General features: G+C 41.5%; 1 protein-coding gene across 1 annotated transcript in view; it reads right to left on the bottom strand.

Annotated features, from left to right (window-relative positions):
• Nucleotides 1–25228, bottom strand: part of CPT1A (carnitine palmitoyltransferase 1A) — an 849468-nt gene that overhangs the window by 373925 nt on the left and 450315 nt on the right. Inside the window, exon 10 of the mRNA XM_044067299.1 lies at nucleotides 23501–23696. Within this exon, the coding sequence (XP_043923234.1) occupies nucleotides 23501–23696 (196 nt within the window). The remainder of the gene's footprint in view (nucleotides 1–23500; nucleotides 23697–25228) is intronic.

Below are 25228 nucleotides of genomic sequence, written 5' to 3'. Positions count from 1 at the left end.
TGCTTTAGAGGAATGTCTTTGTTCTCTGCTTGAATAAGGCAGTCGTCCAAGTAGGGATATATTTGAATTCCTCTTTGTCTGCAAAATGCAATTACTGGTGCCAGGCATTTTGTGAAGACCCTGGGCGCAGTAGATAAGCCAAAGGACAGTGCAGAGAATTAGTAGTGCATTGAGCCAGCTATGAATCTGAGGTATCTTCTGCAAGATTGTCCGATTGGGACATGCAGGTATGCCTCTTTTAGGACCAAAGTTACGAGCCAAGCCTTCTTGCCAAGCATGGGCAGTAGCTGCTGTAGAGTCAACATCTTGAATTCTGGAACCTCCAGAAACATGTTTAGTATAGACAGGTCCAGTATTGGTCTCCAGGTTTTGGCCTTTCTGGGCACCAAGAAAAGTCTCGAGTAAAATCCTTGCCCCTGCTCTTGCTGTGGTACTTGCTGAATGGCCCTCATGTCCATGAGGGCTGTAATTTGCTTTTGTGCCTCTGTCCATTGATTGTGTGGCAGGTCTGGCATACCTTTTGCCCTTGGTAGGGTGTGAAAATGGAACCTGTAGCCCTGGGACACTATGTTCAAGACCCATTTGTCCTGGGTAATCATTTGCCAATTTGGTGAAGAAAATGCTAGTTTTCCCCCTAAGGGGGCTGCCAAAAGATAAGTGCTTGGATCTGGCAGAGGAAAGTCATTGGGACCATTTCCTGTAAGGTTGTGATTTGTCTTCGCCGCTTTTGGAGGTAGGAGCACCCCATTGTTTAGGCCTGTATGAGCCTTGGGGCTGAGATCTGCCTCTGGGACATCTGTATCTACCTCTTTGTGGCCTGTCTGACACTGGAAAGGACCAATTATTTGAAGGCCAGTTCCTGCTAAATCTGGGTGGCTGTACCTGTAAGAAATTCTTAACTGTCTGCATGGATTTTGCTTTATCCTCCATTTTCTTCAACACCTCTTCTGCTTTAGCACCAAACAAAGTATCATGCTGTAATGGAGCATCTAATCATTTTGCTTTAACATGATCAGGCAGATTATGTTCCTTTAACCAAGCATGCCTTCTAATAACAGAACCTGTAACAGCGGCCCTGCAAGAGGCCTCCTGTGAATCATAACCACATTGCAAAGTATGCTTTCCCACTTGTTCAGCTGCATGCAATAAATCCTGCATCTCCTTGTTCTCTGAACAATAAGAATTTGTCAACATTTTCTGTTTAAGCAGTGACATTAAGTATTGCTGATATTTAAGCATATGAAACTGACAATTTAATGTCCTACAGCCAAGGTAGCAGAAGTGTAAACTTTTTTCCCCTATCTGTCCAGTGCCCTAGAATCCCTATCAGAGGGGACAGGGTTTTTTGCAGTGGAAGCTTTGACCCCTTTGGGACCCTGAGATATAGTTTCTGGGTCAGCAGCAGGGTTTTTATATAGGAATTTATGAGAGTCTGGGACCCTGTAGTATCTGTCTGGCTTAGCAGGTGCAGGGGGTAAAGAGTCAGGGGACAGGCCTGACTCTGAAAATACATCATCTACAATGTCTAGAACAGGTGGAATAGCAAGAGGTCTGTGCTGAGGTAATAACAGAAAGTCTCTGAGCCTTTTCTTAGATTCGGAGTAATCTTGGCTCTCCCAGTGGAAATGCTCCCTCATGGTATGCAGGGTTTCCCCAAAAGAATAATCCTCAGGAGGACAGGCAGAAGGAATGGATTCTTCAGCATCAGAATCCTCATAGGGAGGAAAATATCATCCCTGTTCAGAAGAGGAATCAAAGGAAATTGAAACCTGATCAGAAGAATCATATTCTGTCTCTTGCCTAGGCCTCTTATCAGGAGGGAGATGGGAACCCCAGATCAAAGTAATTAGGTCTTCGGCCATTTTAAGCATCTGTTTTTTAGGCATGGAAGTCTGAGTAGGAGAATGCTGTACTTGTTTCTTTGTCTTTACAGCTGCTTTAGTCTTTGTCATTGAAGCTGAAGATGGTTTAACATATAACTGTGTAGGTCTGAAAACACCCTCAGAAGCCGATGCCTGCTCAGCGGCTCCGGACCCATCTGAGGGAATGATTTCAGAGTGTCCAATACCTTGCGTATCCAGAGGCCCAGTCGGCTCTACGTGGGAGTCAGAAGCAGCCTGTGGCACTGAGGTAGCCTGCGCCAGGGGCTGCAAAAGCGCCTCACTGAGAACCGGCGACTGTCCTAACGGAGGCCTCGTCATTTATGGACCTCGGATGCCTATCCTTTTCCTTGTCCTTGCGTTTTTTGTAAACTCCAGTCGTCGGCTGTTCCGATGGCATTATATAGTTAAATCTTCGGCCAAAGTAATGAAATGCAAAATCGAACTGACGCTTAATAGTGCATTGGTTAAATCTAGCGCAAAACCGACAGCTAGCAATGTCGTGGTCAGGGCCTAGGCAAGGAATACAGTAAGAATGAAAATCCTTATGAAGTATTTGCTTCCCACAAGAAATATAAATTGTTAACTTTTTCTGACATCGGTCTGGAGCAAGAAAAAAGTTTCCCCAATGGGGTACTTAGCTTTAATGAAGACTTCAGTACTGAAATTCGGATTTGAAAATCTCAGGAGTCGGCCGACCGGCACTTGCGAACTGCTTTTGCTTCGGGCACCACGAGGCAAGAAAAACTGAAGAAAATAGCGTCGGCTGCATCTTTTATACCCTTGGCGCACTGACGTCAGGGAAGAGGCAACAGCAACCGACGCTGGACCAGGACTTTGGAATTCAGGCCGACTGCGGGTAGCCTGCCAGCAGGATAACCCAAGAGTAATGACTGCAATAGTGAAACATGATGAACATCAATTAAGAATCTTTTAGAACAAGGTGACTATGTTCAATTCGGTCACCACAATATAAGGAGGGGTACATTTAAATGCAGATGTTGTTTTTCATCTTGGGTGTTGACTCAGTGGTTATTAACAAAATGACTACAAAGACTTCCTTTTATTGTACCTGTAATTCTGTGGGTACAGTTTATTCGGCTAAATGTCAACATTGTGCAAGTTTTTATGTCGGCAAGGCAGACAGGAGATTCATAGAACGCATTTACAAGCACATCTATGATATAAAGTACAAGACTGTAAACAATTATTTATTTAAACATATCCAAAAAATCCAAGTCATTATTTACTTTTTTTGGGGGTAAATACATTAAAAACAAAACAAAAAAAAAACGTGGGGGGTCCATGGAAGGATCAAACAGAGTTTAGAGAATCAACTTGGCAGAATAGACGATGCCTGTAACTGTCTGGGATTAAACAAAGCTCTGTCCATTATTATTGTTTTGAAACTTTGTTCATACACTGCTTGATTAACAACTGGGTTTTGTTGTACATACTTTTAGTGATAAACTGAGGGCTTTCTTCATACAGATAAGTTTTTTTTATTAACAATAATGGTTTAATGAATATTATATATTCCTTTTAGGTGTTTTAGAATTCTGATGTACTTAGGATTTTGATTGGTTGAATTTCTTGCATTTGACATTGACATTTTGTTTTTTAAACAATGGCATTGCAGCTGCCTTTTATTCTGATGAAGTCTTGTGTTACAAATGGGCAACAGCACTTAATCTGCTTTCATTATTAAAGTTTTTATTCTCACTCAGTGCAGTGTGCTGTTTTGGTCACAGGCAAATTTGTTTTAAGTGTTTGTACCATTTCAGACCCACTACACACAGGCGATTCAGTATTAGCCTCATAACAAGCTTTGTGCCAGATGAATAAAGGGCAGCAGCAGTCAATCCCTTGCACAAAGGTGGGGCTTCAGCAGACCTGGGTTAGACCCATAATTCCGAGCTGACTAATCTGTAAAGCTATCGAAAGGATCATTATGGAACTAATAAATATGGATATAGGTAACCTACAGACTTTTGTCCAACCCATTTCAGATTTGTTAAAGGCAGGTCTTGCCTACTAAATCTGACTGAACTTTGAAAAAGTCACTGAGGCAATGGATGAGAGCAAATCAGTGCACAATGCATATTTGGACCTAGAAAGGCTTTCAACGATATTCCACACTCGCATGTCATAGATAAATTCTCCCAGCTAAACTTTAACTCATATAAGTTTATAGGTAGATACTAGGCTATTGGCCCAGGGCCTATATAAGCCTAGCCAAATGATACCCTGGCTTTTGCCACCCAAGAAAATAATTTTTCTGTGCCCCTGTCAAGCAGAGCCACAGAAGTGATCCCCAGGGTGAATTTCCTATCTACCATCCAATCATCAAAATTTTTCTTGAAGAGTGCTAATGAGGAGGTTTGTTTGATATAGATAGGTAGTTTGTTCCAGAGTATGGGAAGTCTCTGAGACAGGAATCTATCCCTCCAGCATGTTCTGTTTATTGTGGTGACAAGATTTAGGTCCCTAGAGCATGTAGCTCGGAGAGATTGGGATTTCTTTACACGGAGCATGTCCAACAGCTCTGGGTTTGACATAGCTTTGTATGTTAGGCAGAGATCGCCTCTGAGTAGGCGATATGCGATAGAGTAAAGCTGGAGTTTTTTGAGAAGGTCTGCGTAGGGCATCTGTTTGAGGCCGTAATCCTCTTTGTGAGGTATTTCTGTGGCCTTTCCAGTTGTTGTAGATGTCTTGTGCGGTACATACCAAAAGGGGCGTTGTACTCTATAATGGGTCTAATGAGTGACTAGTAGAGGGGAACAATGACCTATTTTTTCCTCGATGAGATATGCAACTCGGATAGCAAACTGGCTCACAAATAGTGCCAGCAGGTAAGGGTTGGTGGCTCTACCTCATCCAAAAGACCTATCACTTGTAGAGTGCCCCACAGTTCAGTCCTTTGGCCACTCCTCTTTGGCATTTACATCTTGGACTTCAGAGCCAATGTTAAGGGTTTGTGGCTGACCAATCTGCAGGTAACTGCAACAGGCTGCCATCACAAACTACCCAGAGGACACAGAGGTTCTACAAGAGTGCCTGTCCAAAGAAACAGTTGATGTCAAAAACCACACTACAACTAAATGTTAAGAAATGTATAATTGTATCTTTCTCCAAACATGACTCCCCTTGTAACTACCACAGTGACAACACCCCATTTAAAACTGATCCCGCACTTAGTGATGTGGGAACCTATGTAGATAAAGAACTGCCCTTTAATCACCATGCTTTCCCTCTTGTAAGGAAGTCTTTTATTACTGTATAACTTATTACTACAGGTATGCTTCCATATCCAGGAACATAATTGTTCTATTGTACATGATACTCAATAGGCTGATCGAGAATAATGCCCCTTTCAGTATGCACCTGTCCAAACACTTGCCACAACCAGAATGACCACAACACTCTCACATTAAAAAAAAAATCAAAGGCCTAAATCATAAATACTATACAGACAAACCCAAAGTCTTGACTCCTTCTTAATATTGTACAGACTATTGAGGCACTCACTACCTCTGCCTTGTGTGTACAGCCTCAAGAGACACTATTAAGTTACACCTACTACATATTCACAAGTCCAAAGGTATCAGAAACACCCATTCAAAGGACCTCAATCTATTTTTCAAAATGAAGAGAACATGTGGAAGGACAGGTATGTACCCCAGAGAATACCACTTCTTTGGAACAGTCTGCCACTCCACATACAGTTAATCTATTCAAATGCAATTTGGACGAATCCAAGGGTAACAGCAAATTCACCCCACAGTTAGGCACCACTGGCCCTCACGGATGGGGAAGCATGTAATTACCCCAATATATAACTGTTCAGATCATGTTTGGATATTTGTACTGCAAAATATAAGGGCTAGTGATTGCTGAGGGAATAGAAGGCTGGGCTTCTTAAGATCCTCACAGATCAATATATAAAAAAATGTATTTTATATATATATAGATATATATATATATATATATATACACACACACACACACACATATATATATATATATATATATATATATATATATATATATATATATATATATATATATATATATATATACACACATACATACACACACACACATATAGTTCAAGTAGCTGTGAACCTATTACATGTAAAAGCTGCTCATGTTTTGAAGCCATCCCTGTTTTGAAGTTGTCCTCATTCCAAAGCCATTTTATGACATTAGTAATAAAAGCTGCTCCCACATACAAACCACCTTCACATAGAAGTCACACCTGAAAGTGAGCGATTTTAAGAGAAGACAAGGCTTTTAACAGAGCCAATAGTTGCAAATGCCCTTCGTCTACTTAGCCCCCCCCCCCCACACAGACACAATCGGTACTGCACCCCCCACACACACACACACACACACACACAGACACAATCGGTACTCCACATCCATTACCATGATAAAAGGAGGACTACCATACTGCCATCAAATAAAGAGGACTACAAACAGGTGTGGCTAGTACAGTCTCAAAAATGAATCCACATCAAGTTCTCAAGAGAGCACTCACCTCAAAGAAAACATCCTAAAGAAACTCCATATTTCACCATGAAAACTTGTGGATCAGAATCATAATTTTTTTTTTTTTTTTTTGCAGAGGGCATGAACCTTCCTGTAACCCCTAATGTAAAGGACATTTTCCCCATAACTTCCTTATTTATACATACCAACTCCATTGTTGCACAGTATCACAGAAAGGGAAAATCACTTAGTCTGGGTGATACACAGATTCAGAAAATATAGCAATCTCCTTAAATCCAGAAACTGCTGTGTGAGCTTCACTTCAGACAGACTGCTTCACACAGCATTCCATTAATCACTTAGATTTTGGGCGACTGTATTTATTCCCTCAAAACATATCAAGAAGGACAACTGGTTGAGTTGCCATACTAGAAAGGATAGAACTGCTTAACTATTAATGATATCAACACCGATTTCGTTTTGACAGAAGGTTGTGATTGCATGGTTAGGGATTATAGACCATGGTATCATTAATTTATGTCCTCCATTACACTAGCAAATGAAAGCATTAGTTAAACGCGCATGCAGTCTGATTCTAAACATCAAGAGATTCTGCATGCCTTTGGCCTGCTGGGATAATAATGCTCAACATTGCAGGAGCTCTTTTATAAAACTGCTTAACCACTACTACCACAATATGAATCAGTCATTTTAATTTAATGAAGTTCTAATTCTTCGGGTTTAGTGAGAGGTGGAAGCTAGCTTCCATTCACAGGCATGTGGGAACAGTGCTTAGAACACACAAGCAAGCATAAATGTTACTGTTGTCTGTAGGATTGTCGCATAAACAGTAATTGCTGGGAGCTAAGAGAAGTTCTAAAAAATGTTGTCATCAGGGTTGGAATAAGGAAACATACCTACGTAGTTTGCTGAGAACAGTTTGTAAAATGCTGGAGTTGTGGAATGAGTTCAGGGAAGCAATTAGAAGGGCATACAGTTAAACAAGAATTAGTACACATTGTCCAACTGCTTTTCTGGTTTCAAGGATGAGGACCAGATCCATTAGATGTAAGTCTGCGTCAAATCTTAAGCTGTTCCTGTAAACACTTATCTCTGGCTGTATCTCAAAGCATGATGCTGACTGAGCCAGACTCCAAAAATATATGTACTACTTGATGATGAGAAAGTAAACAGTTATATAGGCCAATTATTCTAATGACATCAGCTCACCTAGACTGGTTACAATAGGCCGATAACTTGCCCTCTAACGATGTACACTGGAATTGATGTTGACAGAGTTTACAGTCATTTAGAAAAAAACTCAACCATGGCAACGGAACAAAAGGGTAACAAAAGAAAGTTATATGGAGAAAAGGATCATTTGTTGTTAAAGTCATAATGGAGAATTGTGAAAAGGGGAATAATCTAAGTATGGTATGGATAGACTGAAAAAAAGCATGCAACAGCTTCCCACATTCATGAATAAAAGATTGCTTACAAATGTGTAAGATACACCCTACAAAGACCGATTACATTACAGTAACCATGAAACAGTAGCAGTCCACTTTGCAGCTAAGCCATGATAAAGGACAAATTATTATCCCAGGCATAAAAATCCAATGGGAACATTGCAGGGTGATTGTCTTTCCCTTAACCCACTAACCTGTCTACTTAATAGATTAGGTCATGGCTACAATTTGGCTCCCAGAAAACAACAGAGAGTAAAGACTTTTCATCTTCTCTTGCTGATGATTTAAAACTGTATAGTTTATCAAATGAGGAACTGAAAGCAGAACTGCAAATAGTCAAAACTTTCTCAGGATGATATAGGAATGTCATCTGGTCTTGATAATTGTGCAAAAGTAACCTTTAAAGCAGGAAAGCTGCAGCACCGGGAAATATCAGTCTGGGGACAGGAAAGTGATATAAAAGCACTTCAGCAAGAGGGAGTGTATAGAAATTTGGAAAATGAAGGATCAACAATAAAATATGAACAAATGCGATTAAAACTTAGCAAAGAATATTTTAGAAGACAAAAAGTAGTACTGAAAATAGCTTTGGAAACTAAGAACAAAGTCCAAACTATAAACCAATTTGCTCTTCCTGTTCTAACTTACAGTTTTGGGGTAACTGACTGGCCCCAAAAGGTAATGGATCAGTTGGACAGGAAAACAAGAAAAACGCTTTGTGCTTATCAAATGCTGGAGCTGTAGAATGAGACTTAGGGACACAGGTGGACAGTGGTCTCACCTTCGATAACCACATCGCCAAAACAGTCCTAAAATCCTTCTATGTGGCACACCTCATCACTAAGGGCTTTTCATCCAGAAAAAAGGAGGTCATTGTCCCACTGTACTCATCCCTCATTAGACCCATTATAAAATACAATGCTCCATTTGGTATGTACCTCTCAAGACATCTGCAACAACTGGAAAGGCCGCAGAAATTCCTCACTAAAGAATCACAGACCTAAAGCAAATGCCCTATGCTGACCGTCTAAAAATACACGAGCTATACTGTCGCATATTGTCTACTCAGAGGCAATCTCTGCTTAACGTACAAGGCCATGTCAAACCCAGAGCTGTTGGGGCATGCTACACTTAAAGAAATCCCAATCCCTCTGAGCCACACGCTCCAGGGATCTAAACCTTGTCATCACAATGAACAAAATATGCTGGAGGGATAAGTTCCTGACCCAGAGACTCCCCATACGCTGGAATAGACTGCCCATACATGTCAAGCTGAGTGCCTCTTTGGCCCTCTTCAAAAGGAACATTGACAATTGGATGAGAGATAGGAAATTCACCTCGGAGATCACATCAGTCGCCCTGCTAGACAGGGTTGAGGGAAGTAAATATTGTGGGAAGAAATAGCCAGGGAATTGTTATGGCTACGCTTGTATAGGCCCTAGGGCCAATAGCTTAGTACCAACCTATGAACCTATAAAAATCACTATATACCAAGATTATATATTCCGACACTGCGGTGGTGTTGCTGCAGTAGCATTGTTGCCTCACAGTTAGACGTTGCCCGTTCGATTCTCAGAGCGTCTTCTGTGTGGCGATATGCGTAAATGGGCGTTCCTTCATTGAAGGTTGTGCGTTAGGCCTGGCAAGCCAGCACATAAAACTCTACTGCCAATCATTAGCGGACCGGAGTTCCGCTGTGGCGACCCCTAACCGGGAAAAGCAGAAAGACACAAACAAACCAAGATTATATATTCCCTGCTCTGAAGGAGGTACGGGCCTCCTCAAAATAGATTACATGTGTAGATCTGCAATCATAGGACTGCACACATACCTGCTGATCTCACAAGATCCAAACATAGAGAAAGTTTTAACATATGAGGAGATCAAGTCTAAGATGACTTCCCTGATTAGTTCAGCAGAAGGATATCAGTTTCAAGTGGGAATGGAAATCAAACCAGAATTGGATAAAAAAATCAGGCAGCAACTGAATGTGCCAAAAAACAAAAGAAAGAATATGAGAAAGATCAGATGTGAAGGCAAGAAATGTGTAAAATGCATAAATTTAGTTGTGAGTAGAGAAAACTCCTGCAGCAACCTCATGTCGATCAGGATGTAATGCAGGAATGGTTAAGAAAAGGTGAATTTAAACCAAAAGATGAAAGGTTAATATTGGCGGCCCAGGATAGTGGACTACATACACACTGGTTTACAAAATCTATTGAACATGTTTGAGAAACAGAAAAATGCAGATTTTTTAAAACAAGATTGGAAACAGTCGCACATCTTGTTGCTGGGTGTGATACACTAATTGCAGAAGGCCCGTACACTGAAAGGCACAATAATGTTGCAAGATTGTTACATAGGGGATTGTGCAAACATTATAATACTGACGCAGATGAGAAGCACTGGAAACTTGAGCAACAAAGCATTATAAAAAAAGTTTATAACGCATGTGATCACCCATTACCAACAGTATAAAAAACAGATGCGTGAAAATCAGATACAGCAGTCAAGGAAAAGAAGGCAAAAGTAGCATTGATCATTAAAATTACTACACCCAGTGATTACAGTGCCTTACGTACAGACAGACAAAAAGTCATAAAATACCAGGATCTGCAGACTGAAACAAGGGAAATGTGGCAGAAGGAAACCTAGACAGGTCCAACAGTTGTAGATACATTACATATACATTTTACTCCATATGATCTGCAGAAGGAATCAATTCTGGGCACACTGCGGGTGTTGCAATGAGCACTTTTGGCTAACATCAAAGACTGAAAAAATACTCATTTCATGAACTTTAATCATACTTTGATTTAGGAATGGGGTCCATTCCTGTCATGGTATTAGAAACCCGAAAGTCTTGGAAAAATTAAAAATAGGTCAACTATTCTTACTGTCATCAGCACACCTAGACATTGGGGAATACTGAAAATCAGTGTGTTTGTTTTCTTCAGGTTTACCATGTGACTGATTTTTCTACAAAGTACACTATAGATTTTTAAAGCCACTCTGGGGACATTTTAGCATTTCTAGGTGTTTTTTTTCTCTCATGTGAACAGCATCAGGTTATTAGCACACACAGCAGTGTTCAGTTCTGGATATTCTTTGGCTAGACTGTTAATGAGTATGGAAAACAGGATCACTCAACAATGATCTTAAGAAAACGAAGTATGACAGCCTGATGCTGCCTCAAATGTTCTGCCATATAACTAGTTCTTGAACCATCTAAGAACATATAAATAATACTATGCAAGCAATCATGGGAACCATAAAATGTCTAGCTAGATAAAGAAGTTATGTACTCACCATAACGTTCCATCTGAGTAGTTCTATTTCATTTGTCTTCAACCTGTGGGTTATGGATCCATATTGGATCAGAGACAGCAGTTTCAACAGCATCTGATCCGAGCTTCAAGCTCCTCCCCTTACCCATAATACCCCTCCATCTCCTTTCTTCCCTCAGATCAAGTTTGCTGCACCATCCGGCTAAGCCCAACCCAATAAGACCTTATCACAACATACCAGTAAGAACAGGAGAGCCGCAGAGGCGTTCTCTCCTACTTATCAGAGTAATACACCATAAGGTCAGTGGGAAGGAGGGAGGGATGGTTGAAGACAAATGAAGTAGAACTAATCAGATGGAAAGTTATGGTGAGTACATAACTTCTTTATCTTAACTAGTTTACTTCATTTGCTCTTCAACCTGTGGGACAGAGTCCCCAGCTACTAAACACCTGGTTGGCCCTCATGGAAGGATATTCTGGAGCACCGCAGAGACAAAGGATGCTCTCCCTCTGGATATCATGCCCAGTTTATAATAAGAAATGAAGGTATGAGATGAGGACCAAGTAGCCGCAGAACAAATATCATCCAGAGATACCCTGGACCAAATAGTCGCGGAGGTAGCCATAGATCTGGTAGAATGTGCTTTTACTTGACCCGGAGGTGACATACCCTTGTCTTTGTACACCTGAAGAATACAGAGAGAGATCCATTGAGCCAAAGTCACCTTGGAGACAGGTTTGCCCAGAAAGGGCTTAGAGTAAGACACAAATAACTGGTTGGACGTGTGAAAGGTCTTAGTTCTGTGTAAGTAAAATTTCAGTTGTCTATGTACGTCTAACAAGTGCAATTTATATTCACCCCTGTTCTGAAAATTTGGGAAGAACACAGGTAAATGAATTGTCTGGTTGATATTAGTCTCAGAAGGCACCTTGGGGAGAAAAGATAGAGTGGTATGAAGTGACACCCTGTCCTTATGGAAGACCAGATATGGAGCTTTGATAGACAATGCTTGAAGTTCTGAAACCCTCCTAGCCGAGCTGATGGCTACTAGGAAAGCCTTTTTCCAAGATAAAAATTTAGGTCTACTGACACAGCCGGCTCAAAAGGAGGGGTAACCAGAGCCTGCAAAACCAAGGTCAGATCCCAAGGAGGGATAGGATCCTTCACCAGGGGTCTTAAAAGAAAAGTACCTTTAATAATGGATTTACAAAGTTTAGAGGATGCTAAAGAAACCCTGTTCTCCCCAACATGAAAGATTGAAATGGCAGCCAATTGAACTTTCACCGTAGAATAGCTAGCACCTTAATGAAATCTATCTGCAAAGAAATCCAACACTGCTGGGACAAGAGCCGTGACAGGATCCAGATCCCTTTGAGAAGCTCAGATGGAAAAATGCTCCCACTTACTGCAGTAAGGCTTCCTGGTAGACTATTTGTGAGCTGCCACCAGAATAGTCTTAACCGGAGAAGATGAACCGGGAGTCCTAGCTATCACAGGAACTGGAGCAGCCAAGAAGTGAGCTTTAGACTGTCCAGATTTGGATGTGCAATCTCCGAGGGGTGAGAGACGAGATCTGGAAAAGGCTCTAAGATCCATGGAGGAGCTAGAAGATGACACCAGAGGAAGGGAAACCACACTCGGCAAGGCCAGAACAGGGCAATGAGGATCAATGTGCTCCCAGGCCTGCGAGCCTTCTGGAGAAATTTTGAAATAAGAGGTAACAGTGGGCAAGCATAGAGAAGACAGGGAGGCCAACCATGAACTAGAACGTCTCTGGGGGACTCCCCCTGCGGGGGGTTCAGAGCAAAGAACTCGTTACATTTCGCATTGGAAGGAGATGCGAAGAGATCGCAGAAAGGCCAACCCCACTCGAGGAAGATCTGCTCCACCACTGAAGGATTCAGAGACCACTCGTAAGGCATCAGAATAGTCCTGCTCAGTTTGTCTGCAGTATGTTGGCCCATTCCCACACTCTCATAGCCTCGTGGTTCCACCCTGCTTGTTGATGTATAGACTACTGACATATTGTCTGACTGTAATGCAAGGAAGAGGAAGAAAGGCATGAAGGGCCTGCAAAGGACTACCCTCATCTCTAGAGCACTGATATGAAACTTGGTCTCGTGCAAGAACCACGTGCCTTGGACTGTCCTTCCCAAGCAATGCCCCCTCCCCCTAGTTGGGAGGTGTCCATGGTCACCGTGGCTTGGGGAGGGGCTGCAATGAATGGACATCCCATGACCAGTTCCAAGGAGTGTATCCACCACATGAGGCACTCTCTGCCAACCCTGCTGATGCATATAGAATGCGTCAATGGCAGATCTAATCATGACCACTGGACCTCTAACGTCCACTGTAGTACCTGCAATTGAAGACGAGCAGAGCACAGGGAAGAAGAGTAATAGTGGCTGCCACATTGAACCCAAAGCTCAAAGTACTTATTCTGTTGATGGAAGGTATGACTGAATAACCAGAGACACATGGAGACGTAAGCTCCGAATTCTCTCTGGGGTTAGAAAAACCTTCATTTGTAGAGTATCTATCGTTGCTCCAATGTACTCTAGAACCTGGACTGGGATCAGAGAGGATTTTGCTCTGTTGATAGTGATTCCCAGGTGGTCTGACAGTTCGACTCTGGCTTAACAAAGTAGATGCTTGTTGGGAGCAACAAGGAGCCAATCGTCTAGGTACGGGAAGACCCGTATCCTCTGAAGCCTCAGGTGAGCCTCTACAACTGCAATGACCTTGGTGAACACCCTGGGGGCTGTAGTTAGACTGAAGGGTAGGACTCGAAACTGATAATGACTGGACCCTAGCCAGAAGTGGAGGAACCTCCTGGAGCATCCATGAATCTTTATATGGCAGTACGCGTCCTGGAGATCTATCAAGCACATCCAGTCTTTCTCCTGCAGATAAAGGCAAGATGGATTGCATCATGACCATCCAAAACCTCTCTTTGGCAACTGACAGGTTGAGGATGGAAAGATCCAGAATAGGCCTTAGGTCCCCCGTCTTTTTTGGCACCAAAAAGAACCTGCAGTAGAAGCCAAATCTGGACTAGTTGTGGGGGACGGGCTGAATGACTCGTTTATTTAGCAGCTTGTCTATCTTGAGTGCTGCTACCTCCCTTTGCAAGAGTGGTACATCTGGGAGGTGTTTTGATGGAAGAGGGAATTCCACAAAGGGGATAGAATAGCCTCTGGATATGATCCGAAGCACCCAATATTCTGTTGACATGGACTCCCATGCCATTAGGTGCAATGAAAGATGACCCTCGACTGCCTCCAGAGCAGTTGGGCAGCCCCTTAGGGCTGCTGTGCAGGCGTGTCCGAGAATGGTTCTCACAACCACAAGTTCCTCAGTCCTCCTCTGCCTCTGGGCCGGCGTCTATCAAAACCCCCTCTGCTTCTGGGGGATGATGAGTCCTAAGCGTCCCGGGAATACTGAGACTTCCGGAACCACATCATATTTTGCCCTTGCTGATTCCTGTAGAAGGATCTTTGAGGGTTAGAGAAGCAGATCCCGATGGCAGACAGCATCTTCCCATCCTTTTCGCTCTGGACCAATGTCTCACAAATGGTCTTCTCGAACAAGGAGAACCATCATAAGGGGCATTTGCAAATGACCCCTTAAAGGGCTCCATGAACTGACACAGCCTGAGCCAAGCATGACACCTCATGCCAACACCCGACCCGGCCACCCTTGCTGCTCCTTCAGTGGCATGCTAGAGGAGAAGCATGGACATGTTGGATCCGCTTTCAGAGTGGCCATCCGCGTGGAGAATGTGCGCTTATCCTCCAGCGACATGGACTCCAGGGACAACTCAGCTATCTCTTTAACAAGGTCGCACTGTAGTCTGGTAATGTGTGCCAGGTAATTCAGCTCCCTTATGGAAAAGGTAGCTGAGGCATACACCCGCTTCCCCCAGGAGATACATCATCCTGGGCTCACGGTGAGGAGGATGGACCATAGAACTATCTTGGGCTAGTTCTTTCTTTGTGGCTGCTGCTACCACCATAGCATCTTAGGGGACCCTTTGTTCCAACTAGGTCTATCCGGGGGGCTCAGGATCTTGTCTGGGTGCTTTGGAATTGGCTCCACGGTGTACGATTCCTTCCATGTCCTGGAGGTGATAGATAAGGTCCACCAATGGATCCATGGGAAAGGACACCCAAGAAGTAGACGGGCCATGCCAAAAAGCCTCCAGAAACACTGATTTGTCCAACGTAGGCTTGGGGGCGGACCCCCCCCCATTGGTGCAGATTTCCATGATGTCTCCAAAGGACACATCGTCGGGGGGGGGGGTGATCTGGGGGAGCCTTCCCCCTCCAAGTCGGTGTCCTCGGTGAGGGACTCTGGGGAGGAGTCCAGGTGCCTCCTTTTGCACGTCCGTTTGCGAGAAGCCTCTTCGTTTGGACTGTCCGAAGGGGACTCGCAAACTGTCTGTTATTCCACAAGGGGAACCACCTGGGACACTTCAGGCATGGCTATCCCAGACTGGACAAAATGGCCAAGGTCGCATCCAGAGCCAAGGGAGATGGGGTGGAATCCGTGGAAATACGGGTCTCGACCCACTCGAGAGCATCCTTTCCCCCACATTGAATGCCGAAGGAGAATGAGCCTACTGGGCCACCAGTAAGGAAGCTGCCCTCCCTGGACCCAATGGGGGAATCGGAGCCAAGCCCACAGGTGCCGAGATGCCGAAGCGGGGGCATGACCCGACACGGCCAGAACCAATGGAAACCCCGCTTTGGATTTGACACCCAGACTTCGGCTCTGAGAGCTGCTCGGATCTGAACTAGTCAGGTCCGACTTGCTCAGGGCAATGGCCGGCATTGAGGTACAAGGTACCATCGGTGCTGACCCTCTAACTCCAAAAGCTCCAATACCGGGGGTCAGATTGGAGAAGGAGTCATTGGCGTGAAAAAAAGGGCACAAGCTCCCCCCTCCAGAGGGAGAGGGGGCTAGAAAGACCCCCATCTGGATCTGGGTGCGAATAAATCTTCTCATCATTTTGTCCATCTCTGCTTCACTCAAACTTCTGGTAGAGCGAGACAATGAAGCCACTGATGCCAACCTAGAAGGTTGGTGCACAGACACCCTAGAAGAAGGTCTAGCCTCCTCTGGCTCCGGTGAGAACCTTGGCGACCGGAGCTGAGGAGTACTAGGCCTGGAAACAGCCTGCAGTTTCTGCGGAGGACCCAACGGACCCAACCAGTCAGGGGATATCTTCCTGGTCTTGTCTTTCTCTTTTCTCGGCAAATTCCCTTCAACTAGCCTCTGAACAGGAGGGTGAGTCCCAGTCTGGGAGGAGGAAGAAGCTGCAGAAGCAGTCACCGCTGTGACTGCAGTAGTAGTCGCGGGGACAGGCAACCCTGAAGCAAACAGTCCTTTCATAACCAGCTTGGTCTTGCGATCTTTCAAGGCCCATGGGTTAAAACCCACGCAAATAGAGCAGTCGTTCAACAGATGTGTGACCCCTAAACATACCAGGCACAGAGTGTGGCCATCCACTGGGGATAACTTATGGCCACACTTTTCTGAAGACAGGTTTATTCTGATCAGCCATGCCTGAAACTAAACAGGAGAAAACAACAGTTTTAGAACACACACACACACACGGGCACGTGCACACACACACATACACACTGCCTAAAGGAAACTCTGACTTTTTTTTCCGACGCAACGCAGGGAAGGAGAGGGAAAGGAAAGGGAAACCCTAAACTAATACAATGAAAAAAATACTCTTACCCCAAAAGTTCTGAGGAAAAAACACTATTAAAGCAAGCACCATGCCTGGAGCTCCCAGATCATGATGCTAGGCAAAGCCGCGGCAGACAAGATCTGAGGGAAGGAAGGACATGGAGGGGTATTATGGGTAAGAGAAGGAGTTGGAGCTCGGATCAGATGCTGGTGAAACTGCCATCTCTGATCCGATATGGATCCGTAACCCACAGGTTGAACAGCAAATGAAGTAAATTACTTCAGATACACCTTTCAGTAGACATACTTGAAAGTTTTTGCCACCCTTGTCAAGCATTTAATACTTACTTATGTCCCCAATCAAGCAGGGCCTTTTATGACAACCTGCTGTAAATTAATAAAAGCAACCCACCTCTAAAACTTAAGTTTTGTAAGAAGCACAAAGCAACTGACCAATATGCAGCTGCCCCTGTCCACACTTCTCTTGCATGTGCTCACTCCAACATACAAACCTTGTATTTATTATAAGCATTTGGTAAATTGAACTTGATGCTCCTGCTTTGGACCTGTACATGTTCCTAGAAGAGGAGTACCTTTCTGCAATGCTCCTGTCTACAAAAGATTTTTACAATTTCTTTTCTCTGCATTGTACTAACACCATATCACTTGATATTGACATGTTATGTAAAACAAATCTCTAGTGTTAATATGTATGTTACTGCTCATTGTAGTGATTTTCTACCTTAGCTTCGTCTGAAATGGGGCTTTGGCATAGTCATACGTTTCAAGTAAAACAAATGAAAATAAATAAGAAGGGCCTTCTCCATGTTGCTGCAATTATTGTCAGTTATGGAACAGATGGTGGTAAGTTTACTGCAGCCTTTCCTGAAGCCCTTCTGACTGTTAAGATGACTGCTCTGTTAAGCAGTGTTGCCCATGGACTGAAACATTCATTAAAAACAGAGCAGATGAATAGTTTGATTCAGGTCTGAGGAAGAAAGATTAGCTTAAGACTAAATCTGGGGTTATTGCACAGTATACTCAGGGGAAATAAGCAATGACTTGAACCCAAAGCTCAGAAATCATCAAAGCAGCTACCAAAATCCTGTGGTTTAAATGACAGGAATTCAGAAGTCAAGTGACTTAAAAGCAGACACAGTCAAGGGCTTTACAACAAAATTCAAATACTTAAGTAAAGATGCCTTAACAAGGGGCCTGTGATAGCATCTCAAGTTGTTCCACCATGCTTTCATCTCGAAGTTTCTGGAAAGGTAAACTAACTAATGTGCTCTTTCAGCTCAATACCAAGGCCTTTCTCCAACTGGGCAATCAGGAAGTCAAGGATGAATTCACAAATCCTACCTTACAGCATAAATGCTCCAGCACACTCTCTGCAGCTTCAACTGCTGATTTATTTATTTATTTTTTTATATTTGTTTACTGGGGTAGTGCAGTGATCAATACTGAACAAATTCAGGCTCAGCCCAGGTGAAATACAAAACATTTCACAAATAAAATTGCAGAAATCTAAACAATAACAGAGTAGTTCAGACTAATTACATAGGAAAAACTATATATACACTCCAGTGAACAAGCACACTACAATGTACATTGCCACTGTGGTCAGAAAGTCCTTCTATGTGGCACATCTCATTACTAAGGGTTTTGCATCCAGGAAGAAAGAGGTCATTATCTCCCTCTACTCTTCCCTCATTAGGGCAGTCAGCGAGTACAATGACCCATTTGGCATGTACCTCACTAGACACCTGCAACAACTGGAGAGGCCGCAAAAGTACCTCACAAAGAGGATTCTAGGCCTTAAGCACTTGTCCTATATGGACAGACTTAAAAAACTCCAACTATTCTCTGTCTCATATAACCTACTTAGAGGTGATCTCTGCCTGACTTACAAAACTATATCTGACCCAGCTCTGTTAGAAATGCTACATCTAAAGAAACCCCAATCCCTCTACACCACACGCTGCAGAGACCTCAACCTCATTATCACAATCAACAGAACATGCTGGAGGGACAGGTTCATAACCCAGAGACTGCCCGTGCTATGGAATAGACTTCTCATACATGTCAAGCAGAGCACCTCACTGGCCCTCAAGGGAAATCTTGATGAGTGGATGGGAAATAGAAAATTCACCCCGGGGATCATTCCAGTGGCTCTACTTGATAGAGGAACTGGGAACTAAGGACAGGTGGCACGATGCCACGGTAGGTAATCCTATAGGCTAGGCTTGTAAAGGCTCCAGGGACATTAGCCTAGTACTCACCTATGGACCTATGAACTTATAATGTACAATACTGTATATACATTAGTTTCTAAAGTGGGTCAATCTTGACTGAATTTTGAGAGAGAAGAGACTCAGAGTGGAGATAGGTTAGGTGATATGTCCTATTTTGAGGCAGGAGCATTTGGCTTGGATAAGGAAGTGCTTTTTGAAAAAACAAAAAGAAGATGGAGTAAAAGTGGCAACAGTCACCATGAATCAGCAAACGAAGCACTCCAAGGAGAATAGTATCCACGGCTCCAAAAGTGAAAAAAGTAGCTTTATTTTAACGCACCACAAATACAGCATTTTCGTCCTGTAGAGTCAGAACTTCTTCAGAAATGTAACTAAGCCATCAGATGTTCCTTATATACCAATTAAAACACAGTTCATTAATTAATCCAAATACAAATAACCCTTTTAACCATTTCATCCTCAAACAAAAACCCTTCTTAATGTCAGTGTTGTTTCCTAACATATACATTCTCCACATTTACAAAAAGTGTATGAAAAATATATGAAAAATATGTTAAAAATTGTAGGTTTTTGTAAAAACGTGTACATCTGATTAAAAACTTCTTCTAAACATAATAAATACAACAAATAAATGTAAATGTAAAATACAATGAATACAAAATGTAAATATGTATTCTACCTACAACATGAGATTTAAAAAATGTGTTACAGCACCATCTAATGGTAAAACAGCTCTATTGACTCCTAGTAACCTACATATTTATAACCAAAGACAAGTTCCCTTAGTTGTATGGACAATACATTTTTCCATAAAGAAACGTACACCTAAAATATGCACCAATTCATTTTAAAATAAATAAAAAATGAATGTACATAAGCTAGGTTTGTACAGTAAATGTGTGTGTCAAAACAAACCAAAACAAAAGTATGTTTACAGTTTGGCTGACCTAAGTTTCAGAACGGGGGCCAGGGAGATATGGTCATTCAGACCAGGATACCTATTTGCCTCTAGTTTTACCTGCCAAAACAATTCTCTAAATTCAATAGCAGTCTCCCAAGGCCCTCCCTGTGGGTCTACATCAACTTTTTCTATAACAAAGAAACCATAGCATGCTTCTTTACATTCTATACTGTGTTTGTAAAGGGCGTTATTACAATCCTGCTTCCTAACATCATTCAAATGCTTGTAAATTCTCCTTTTAAATTTCCTTTGGGTCTTACCTATGTAGAAACGACCACAGGTTTTACATATAGCCACATATATCACCCCCACCGATTCATAGTTGCAGTGTGCATTAGTCTCAATATCTACCTTTCTACCCTTTAAATTAACCTTGTTACCAACCAAAACATAAGAACATTGGGCACAAGAACCACATTTATATGTTCCTCTCCTTTGCTTATTGACCCTGTTTTCCAACATATTTTTTATATTTTTACCCTTCCTATAAGGATCGTTAAACAATTTGTCCAAATCTGAAAATTTACCAAACTTTTCCCCATTCTTTAGTATAACGTCCTTGATGTCATTGACATTACTACTAAAATTTAGCACAAAATTGTTATTCCATTTTATGTCCTCTATTCTGTCCTTAACCTGAGGATTAATCACCTCCGGTGCCCCTAGAATTGGACTAAATCTACCCCTCCTTTCACTAAATACTTCTTTCTCTATTTCCTCTATCAAAGCTAAGGGGTAGTTTCTATCCAAAAACATTTTCTTCAGTTTGTTACATTCCTCCAAATAGTCAATGTCACATGAAGTCATCCTACAACATCTTATATATTGTCCTTTGACATGGGTGGGCACTAGTAAAGACTAAATATGAGTTAGAAAATGTCTCTTCCCTATACACTCTAGATTTGAACCTTTTTATCTCAAACTTCTTCTCTATTAATACATCCAAATAATGTAATCTCCCGTACGACATTTCATGAGTAAATCTGTGGTCATGTTAAGGTATGTAATAAATTCAAATAGTGTAGATTCTGGTCCCTTCCAAAAAATGCATATATCATCTAAATATCGCCTATAATACCCCATAAAAGGCGGATAAGCTGAATGAAACACATACTTTTCCTCCCAGGTGGGTGGTCCCCGTTCTGAAACTTAGGTCAGCCAAACTGTAAAACAGACTTTTGTTTTGGTTTGTTTTGACACACATTTACTGTACAAACCTAGCTTATGTACATTCATTTTTTATTTATTTTAAAATGAATTGGTGCATATTTTAGGTGTACGTTTCTTTATGGAAAAATGTATTGTCCATACAACTAAGGGAACTTGTCTTTGGTTATAAATATGTAGGTTACTAGGAATCAATAGAGCTGTTTTACCATTAGATGGTGCTGTAACACATTTTTTAAATCTCATGTTGTAGGTTGTTGTGTATTTCGGCTTTTCCCGGTTAGGGGTCGCCACAGCGGAACTCCGGTCCGCTAATGAAAATCTCATGTTGTAGGTACAATACATATTTACATTTTGTATTCATTGTATTTTACATTTACATTTATTTGTTGTATTTATTATGTTTAGAATAAGTTTTTAATCAGATGGTACATGTTTTTACAAAAACCTACACTTTTTAGCATATTTTTCATACATTTTTTTATAAATGTGGAGAATGTATATGTTAGGAAACAACACTGACATTAAGAAGGGTTTTTGTTTGGGGATGAAAGGATTAAAAGAGCTATTTGTATTTGGATTCATGAACTGTGTTTTAATTGGTATACAAGGAACATCTGGTGGCTTAGTTACATTTCTGAAGAAGGTCTGACTCTACAGGACCAAAACGCTGTATTTGTATTTGTGGTGCGTTAAAATAAAGCTACTTTTTTCACTTTTGGAGCCGTGGATACTATTCTCCTTGGAGTGCTTTGTTTGCTGGTTCGAAGTGCCTTTTGAGTTACATTCTGAATTTGGAATAAATGTTGATTTCCTTAATGTCAATGGGGAGAGCTTGCCAAAGGGTAGGTGACCGGAGAGGAAAAAGCATGTGCAGGACTGTGGAGTTTCGTTCTAGGGGTAATGAGAGTTGATGTGAAATGCGAGTATTAACTCGGGTTGTATGAGAAGTTTTTTTGCAAAGATTAGGTAGCCTGAGAGGAGAAAGCATGTGCAGGACTGTGGAGATTGGTTCTAGGGGTAATGACAGTTGATGTGAATTGTGAGTATTAATTCAGGTTGTATGAGTAGTTTTTTTTTATTTTGTGAAGTCTGGTAGTAAGGGGAGTACACATGTGACTATGCCAAGGATATTTTCACAAGTCTTGATACCAGTAAACAAATCTGCCAAAAGACACTTTCAGCAAGTCTTAAAGAAAGCTTTTTTGAATAGAGCAAACCCCCCCCAGCACACCTTCATGTGAGAAGTGAATCCTCACAGCCCCTCTATACACACACATTATGTACATGTATATGCGTATATACACATATTACACACACACACACACAGACACACACACACACACACACACACACACACACACACACACACACACACCTTCCACAGCAACACAAGGACAAAAGGAAAATTCCAGGTTCACTTGCAGTATTGGAGCATGAAAAAAATCTCAAACAGCTGTCATGGTACAAGCTTAATCAAAAGAGAAAACTGTGTGAATTCTCTGCTTAAGTATGCTTAGTTTACAAAAGTAATAATGAAACAACCCTAGAAAGGCAGGAAAAAAATCCGGCCTCATCTCTTAACAAAAACATTTGGCAAACCAGGCTTTCTGCATATTTTGCCTCAATGAAACATTTGACTTCCGATTACACAGTTTAAAACAAAGTGCTGCAACGTCACATTTTCATATGAGAAACTTAAAGAGAATGTTTAAGTGACCAAAGGTTTTAGCAATTGAGATCACTACATTAGGAAAGGCTGATGAACGTCACAAAAGTAAACCTCTGAACATAAATGCTGGGTCAAAGTTAAAGAACAATAATTTAAGCTTTGTTTTAAAAAAGACTCCACATAAGTAAAGGATGACATCAAAGACACTTTGTTGACCGTAAAACTCTGACAAAGTAAGAAATAACAGAATTTTACTCAGGTAGAACAGAATTCAAGTAGAAAACTTTAATTTAAATTTCATACTGATGCTCATAATGTTACCATTTAAACACTGGATTTTTGTTTTTATACAATGCGTATCAGCATTATCATCTCTGAAAGTAATGGTAGATGTCAAATCAGATGCATACTGGTTATACAAAATACAGGAAATTTCACTTCTGTTACTAATGACACCTTAATATGATCACGTCTGTTGTTCCACCATCAATATGCCCTAAGATACGTAATACAGTACCCCTAACTAGATGACAGTCCTTTTTCCTACTTATCCAACAATAACTATATGCTTCTTCCCTTTTCTTTACAGATACTGTTAATAAAAAGTAAAACTGTACCTGTCCCCAGCAGTAAGAGCTGCAAGTTTTTCCTCTCCAGGCTGTGGTTCATATTTATCCTCAAGAATTCTCTGCATCTGTTGTTCAATTTCTCTGGGCTTCAATAGTCTGCCATCATGGTACACCCACACTTTGAAGTAACGCCCCATATGGTACACCACAATATGTTTGCTGTCCTTCACATGCTGGATGGTATCTAAGTTTACAGTTAAATTGTTACTTTTACTTTGCACACAGATGCTAAATAAAAATATCAGCACTGTGTAATTATGTAAGTAGTTGACAGTGAAAAAACTCACATTAGAAATAAGATGGTTTGACAATACCAGTTTTAAAATTCTATGGCTGCAATAACTGAAACTGGAATTGCTCAGTTCTCGGACCATATTTTAAATAAGATGTACAACATAAGCAGCTAGTAAGGCAATGAGCAGTAGCACAGAGTAAACATAATGACCCTGATGAGCCTACATCTTAAATGGCATCTCAGTCAGCAGTCCAACAGGACACCTAGCTAAAAGGGGGCATGATACTAATCTCCCCTAGGATTTCCTTCTATGTCCTCTCAAATATGCTGGCATGCAAAGGTGGTCATATGCCCAGCAACATAAAATAGACAGCGATCCATTTTCCTCTCTCAGTTCTTGTAACAGGTCCACACAAGGAAGACTGCTGAGAGGTCAGTAGCAAGGGAGGATGGTTCTGTGATTTGGTTATAGACATCATGTTTCTGAATTTAACTAAAAAAAGCATAATTTTAAGAAGAAATTGAACTGTATACCTATGTGAGGCAAAGCCTTCTCAGCCCCCATACAAGAAGTGATGCCCCCTTGTAACCCACTACAGCAATATAATCTACTCTAAGGTTGTTACATGTTGGGAAAGGGGGTTGACACTGATTAACAAAGAGTGACATTTCACATTCAGCGGATGTTTATACTGTGTTCATAGTCAATGTATTCTTCCAGGTAAATATAGTGGAACTCAACTTACCTGAAACCCAGTAACCTGAATCTATGCATTGATTAATTAATGTGAAGTTGTGCTCCCCATTAAAAGAAACTGCTGAATAAAAGTACTATCTGATCTGGCTTATTTTTATTTTACTTACAACTGCATTTCAAAGTTTTTAACTGGGCAAAATATAAACACAAACAAAATAAAAGATGGAAAAATGAGAACTGATTAACTCATTAACGCCTGTTGGTAGTTAATTTAATGTCACACTCCTGAGTGCCAGCACCTGCAGAGCAACTTACTGGAGATCAGAGTAAAAAATAATTCTGAGAAAAATATTTTAGATGTGTAAAGCAGCTTTTTTGTTTCACTTGTTTAGATAAAGTAATTTTCTCACATTTAAAATGCTTAATCACAGCACTGAAAACCGCAAATTCAGTTTCATAATCAAATCACAATGAAACAAAAGTGATGTGTGTGGTCTGCCTTTCAAGTCCTGTATGACAATGAGGTATGTAGCATATCCAAGTAGCTCTACTGTAGTAATCAGAAAACAGAACGATTGGTGCTACAGGTATGAATGAGTGAATGACCGGCAGCCTGTAGTAAAGTAATTAACACCCAATTAACCACCTTAATTGGATCCAGACAATGGTGAATCACAGCAATCAGCTGCTGTAGCAGAATGGAGGATTTGAGCAGGACACAGGAGTTATCACTAAAATGATTAGTTTATAAATGTTATTCTTTTTAGCTTGTGAGGTGAAAGTT

The sequence above is a fragment of the Protopterus annectens genome, chromosome 3.part1 (assembly GCF_019279795.1).
Source record: "Protopterus annectens isolate FY-2018-M chromosome 3.part1, PAN1.0, whole genome shotgun sequence".
Taxonomy (NCBI): domain Eukaryota; kingdom Metazoa; phylum Chordata; order Ceratodontiformes; family Protopteridae; genus Protopterus; species Protopterus annectens.
The sequence above is the reverse complement of the archived record's forward strand: the minus strand, read 5'-3'. Positions and strand labels throughout refer to the sequence as shown.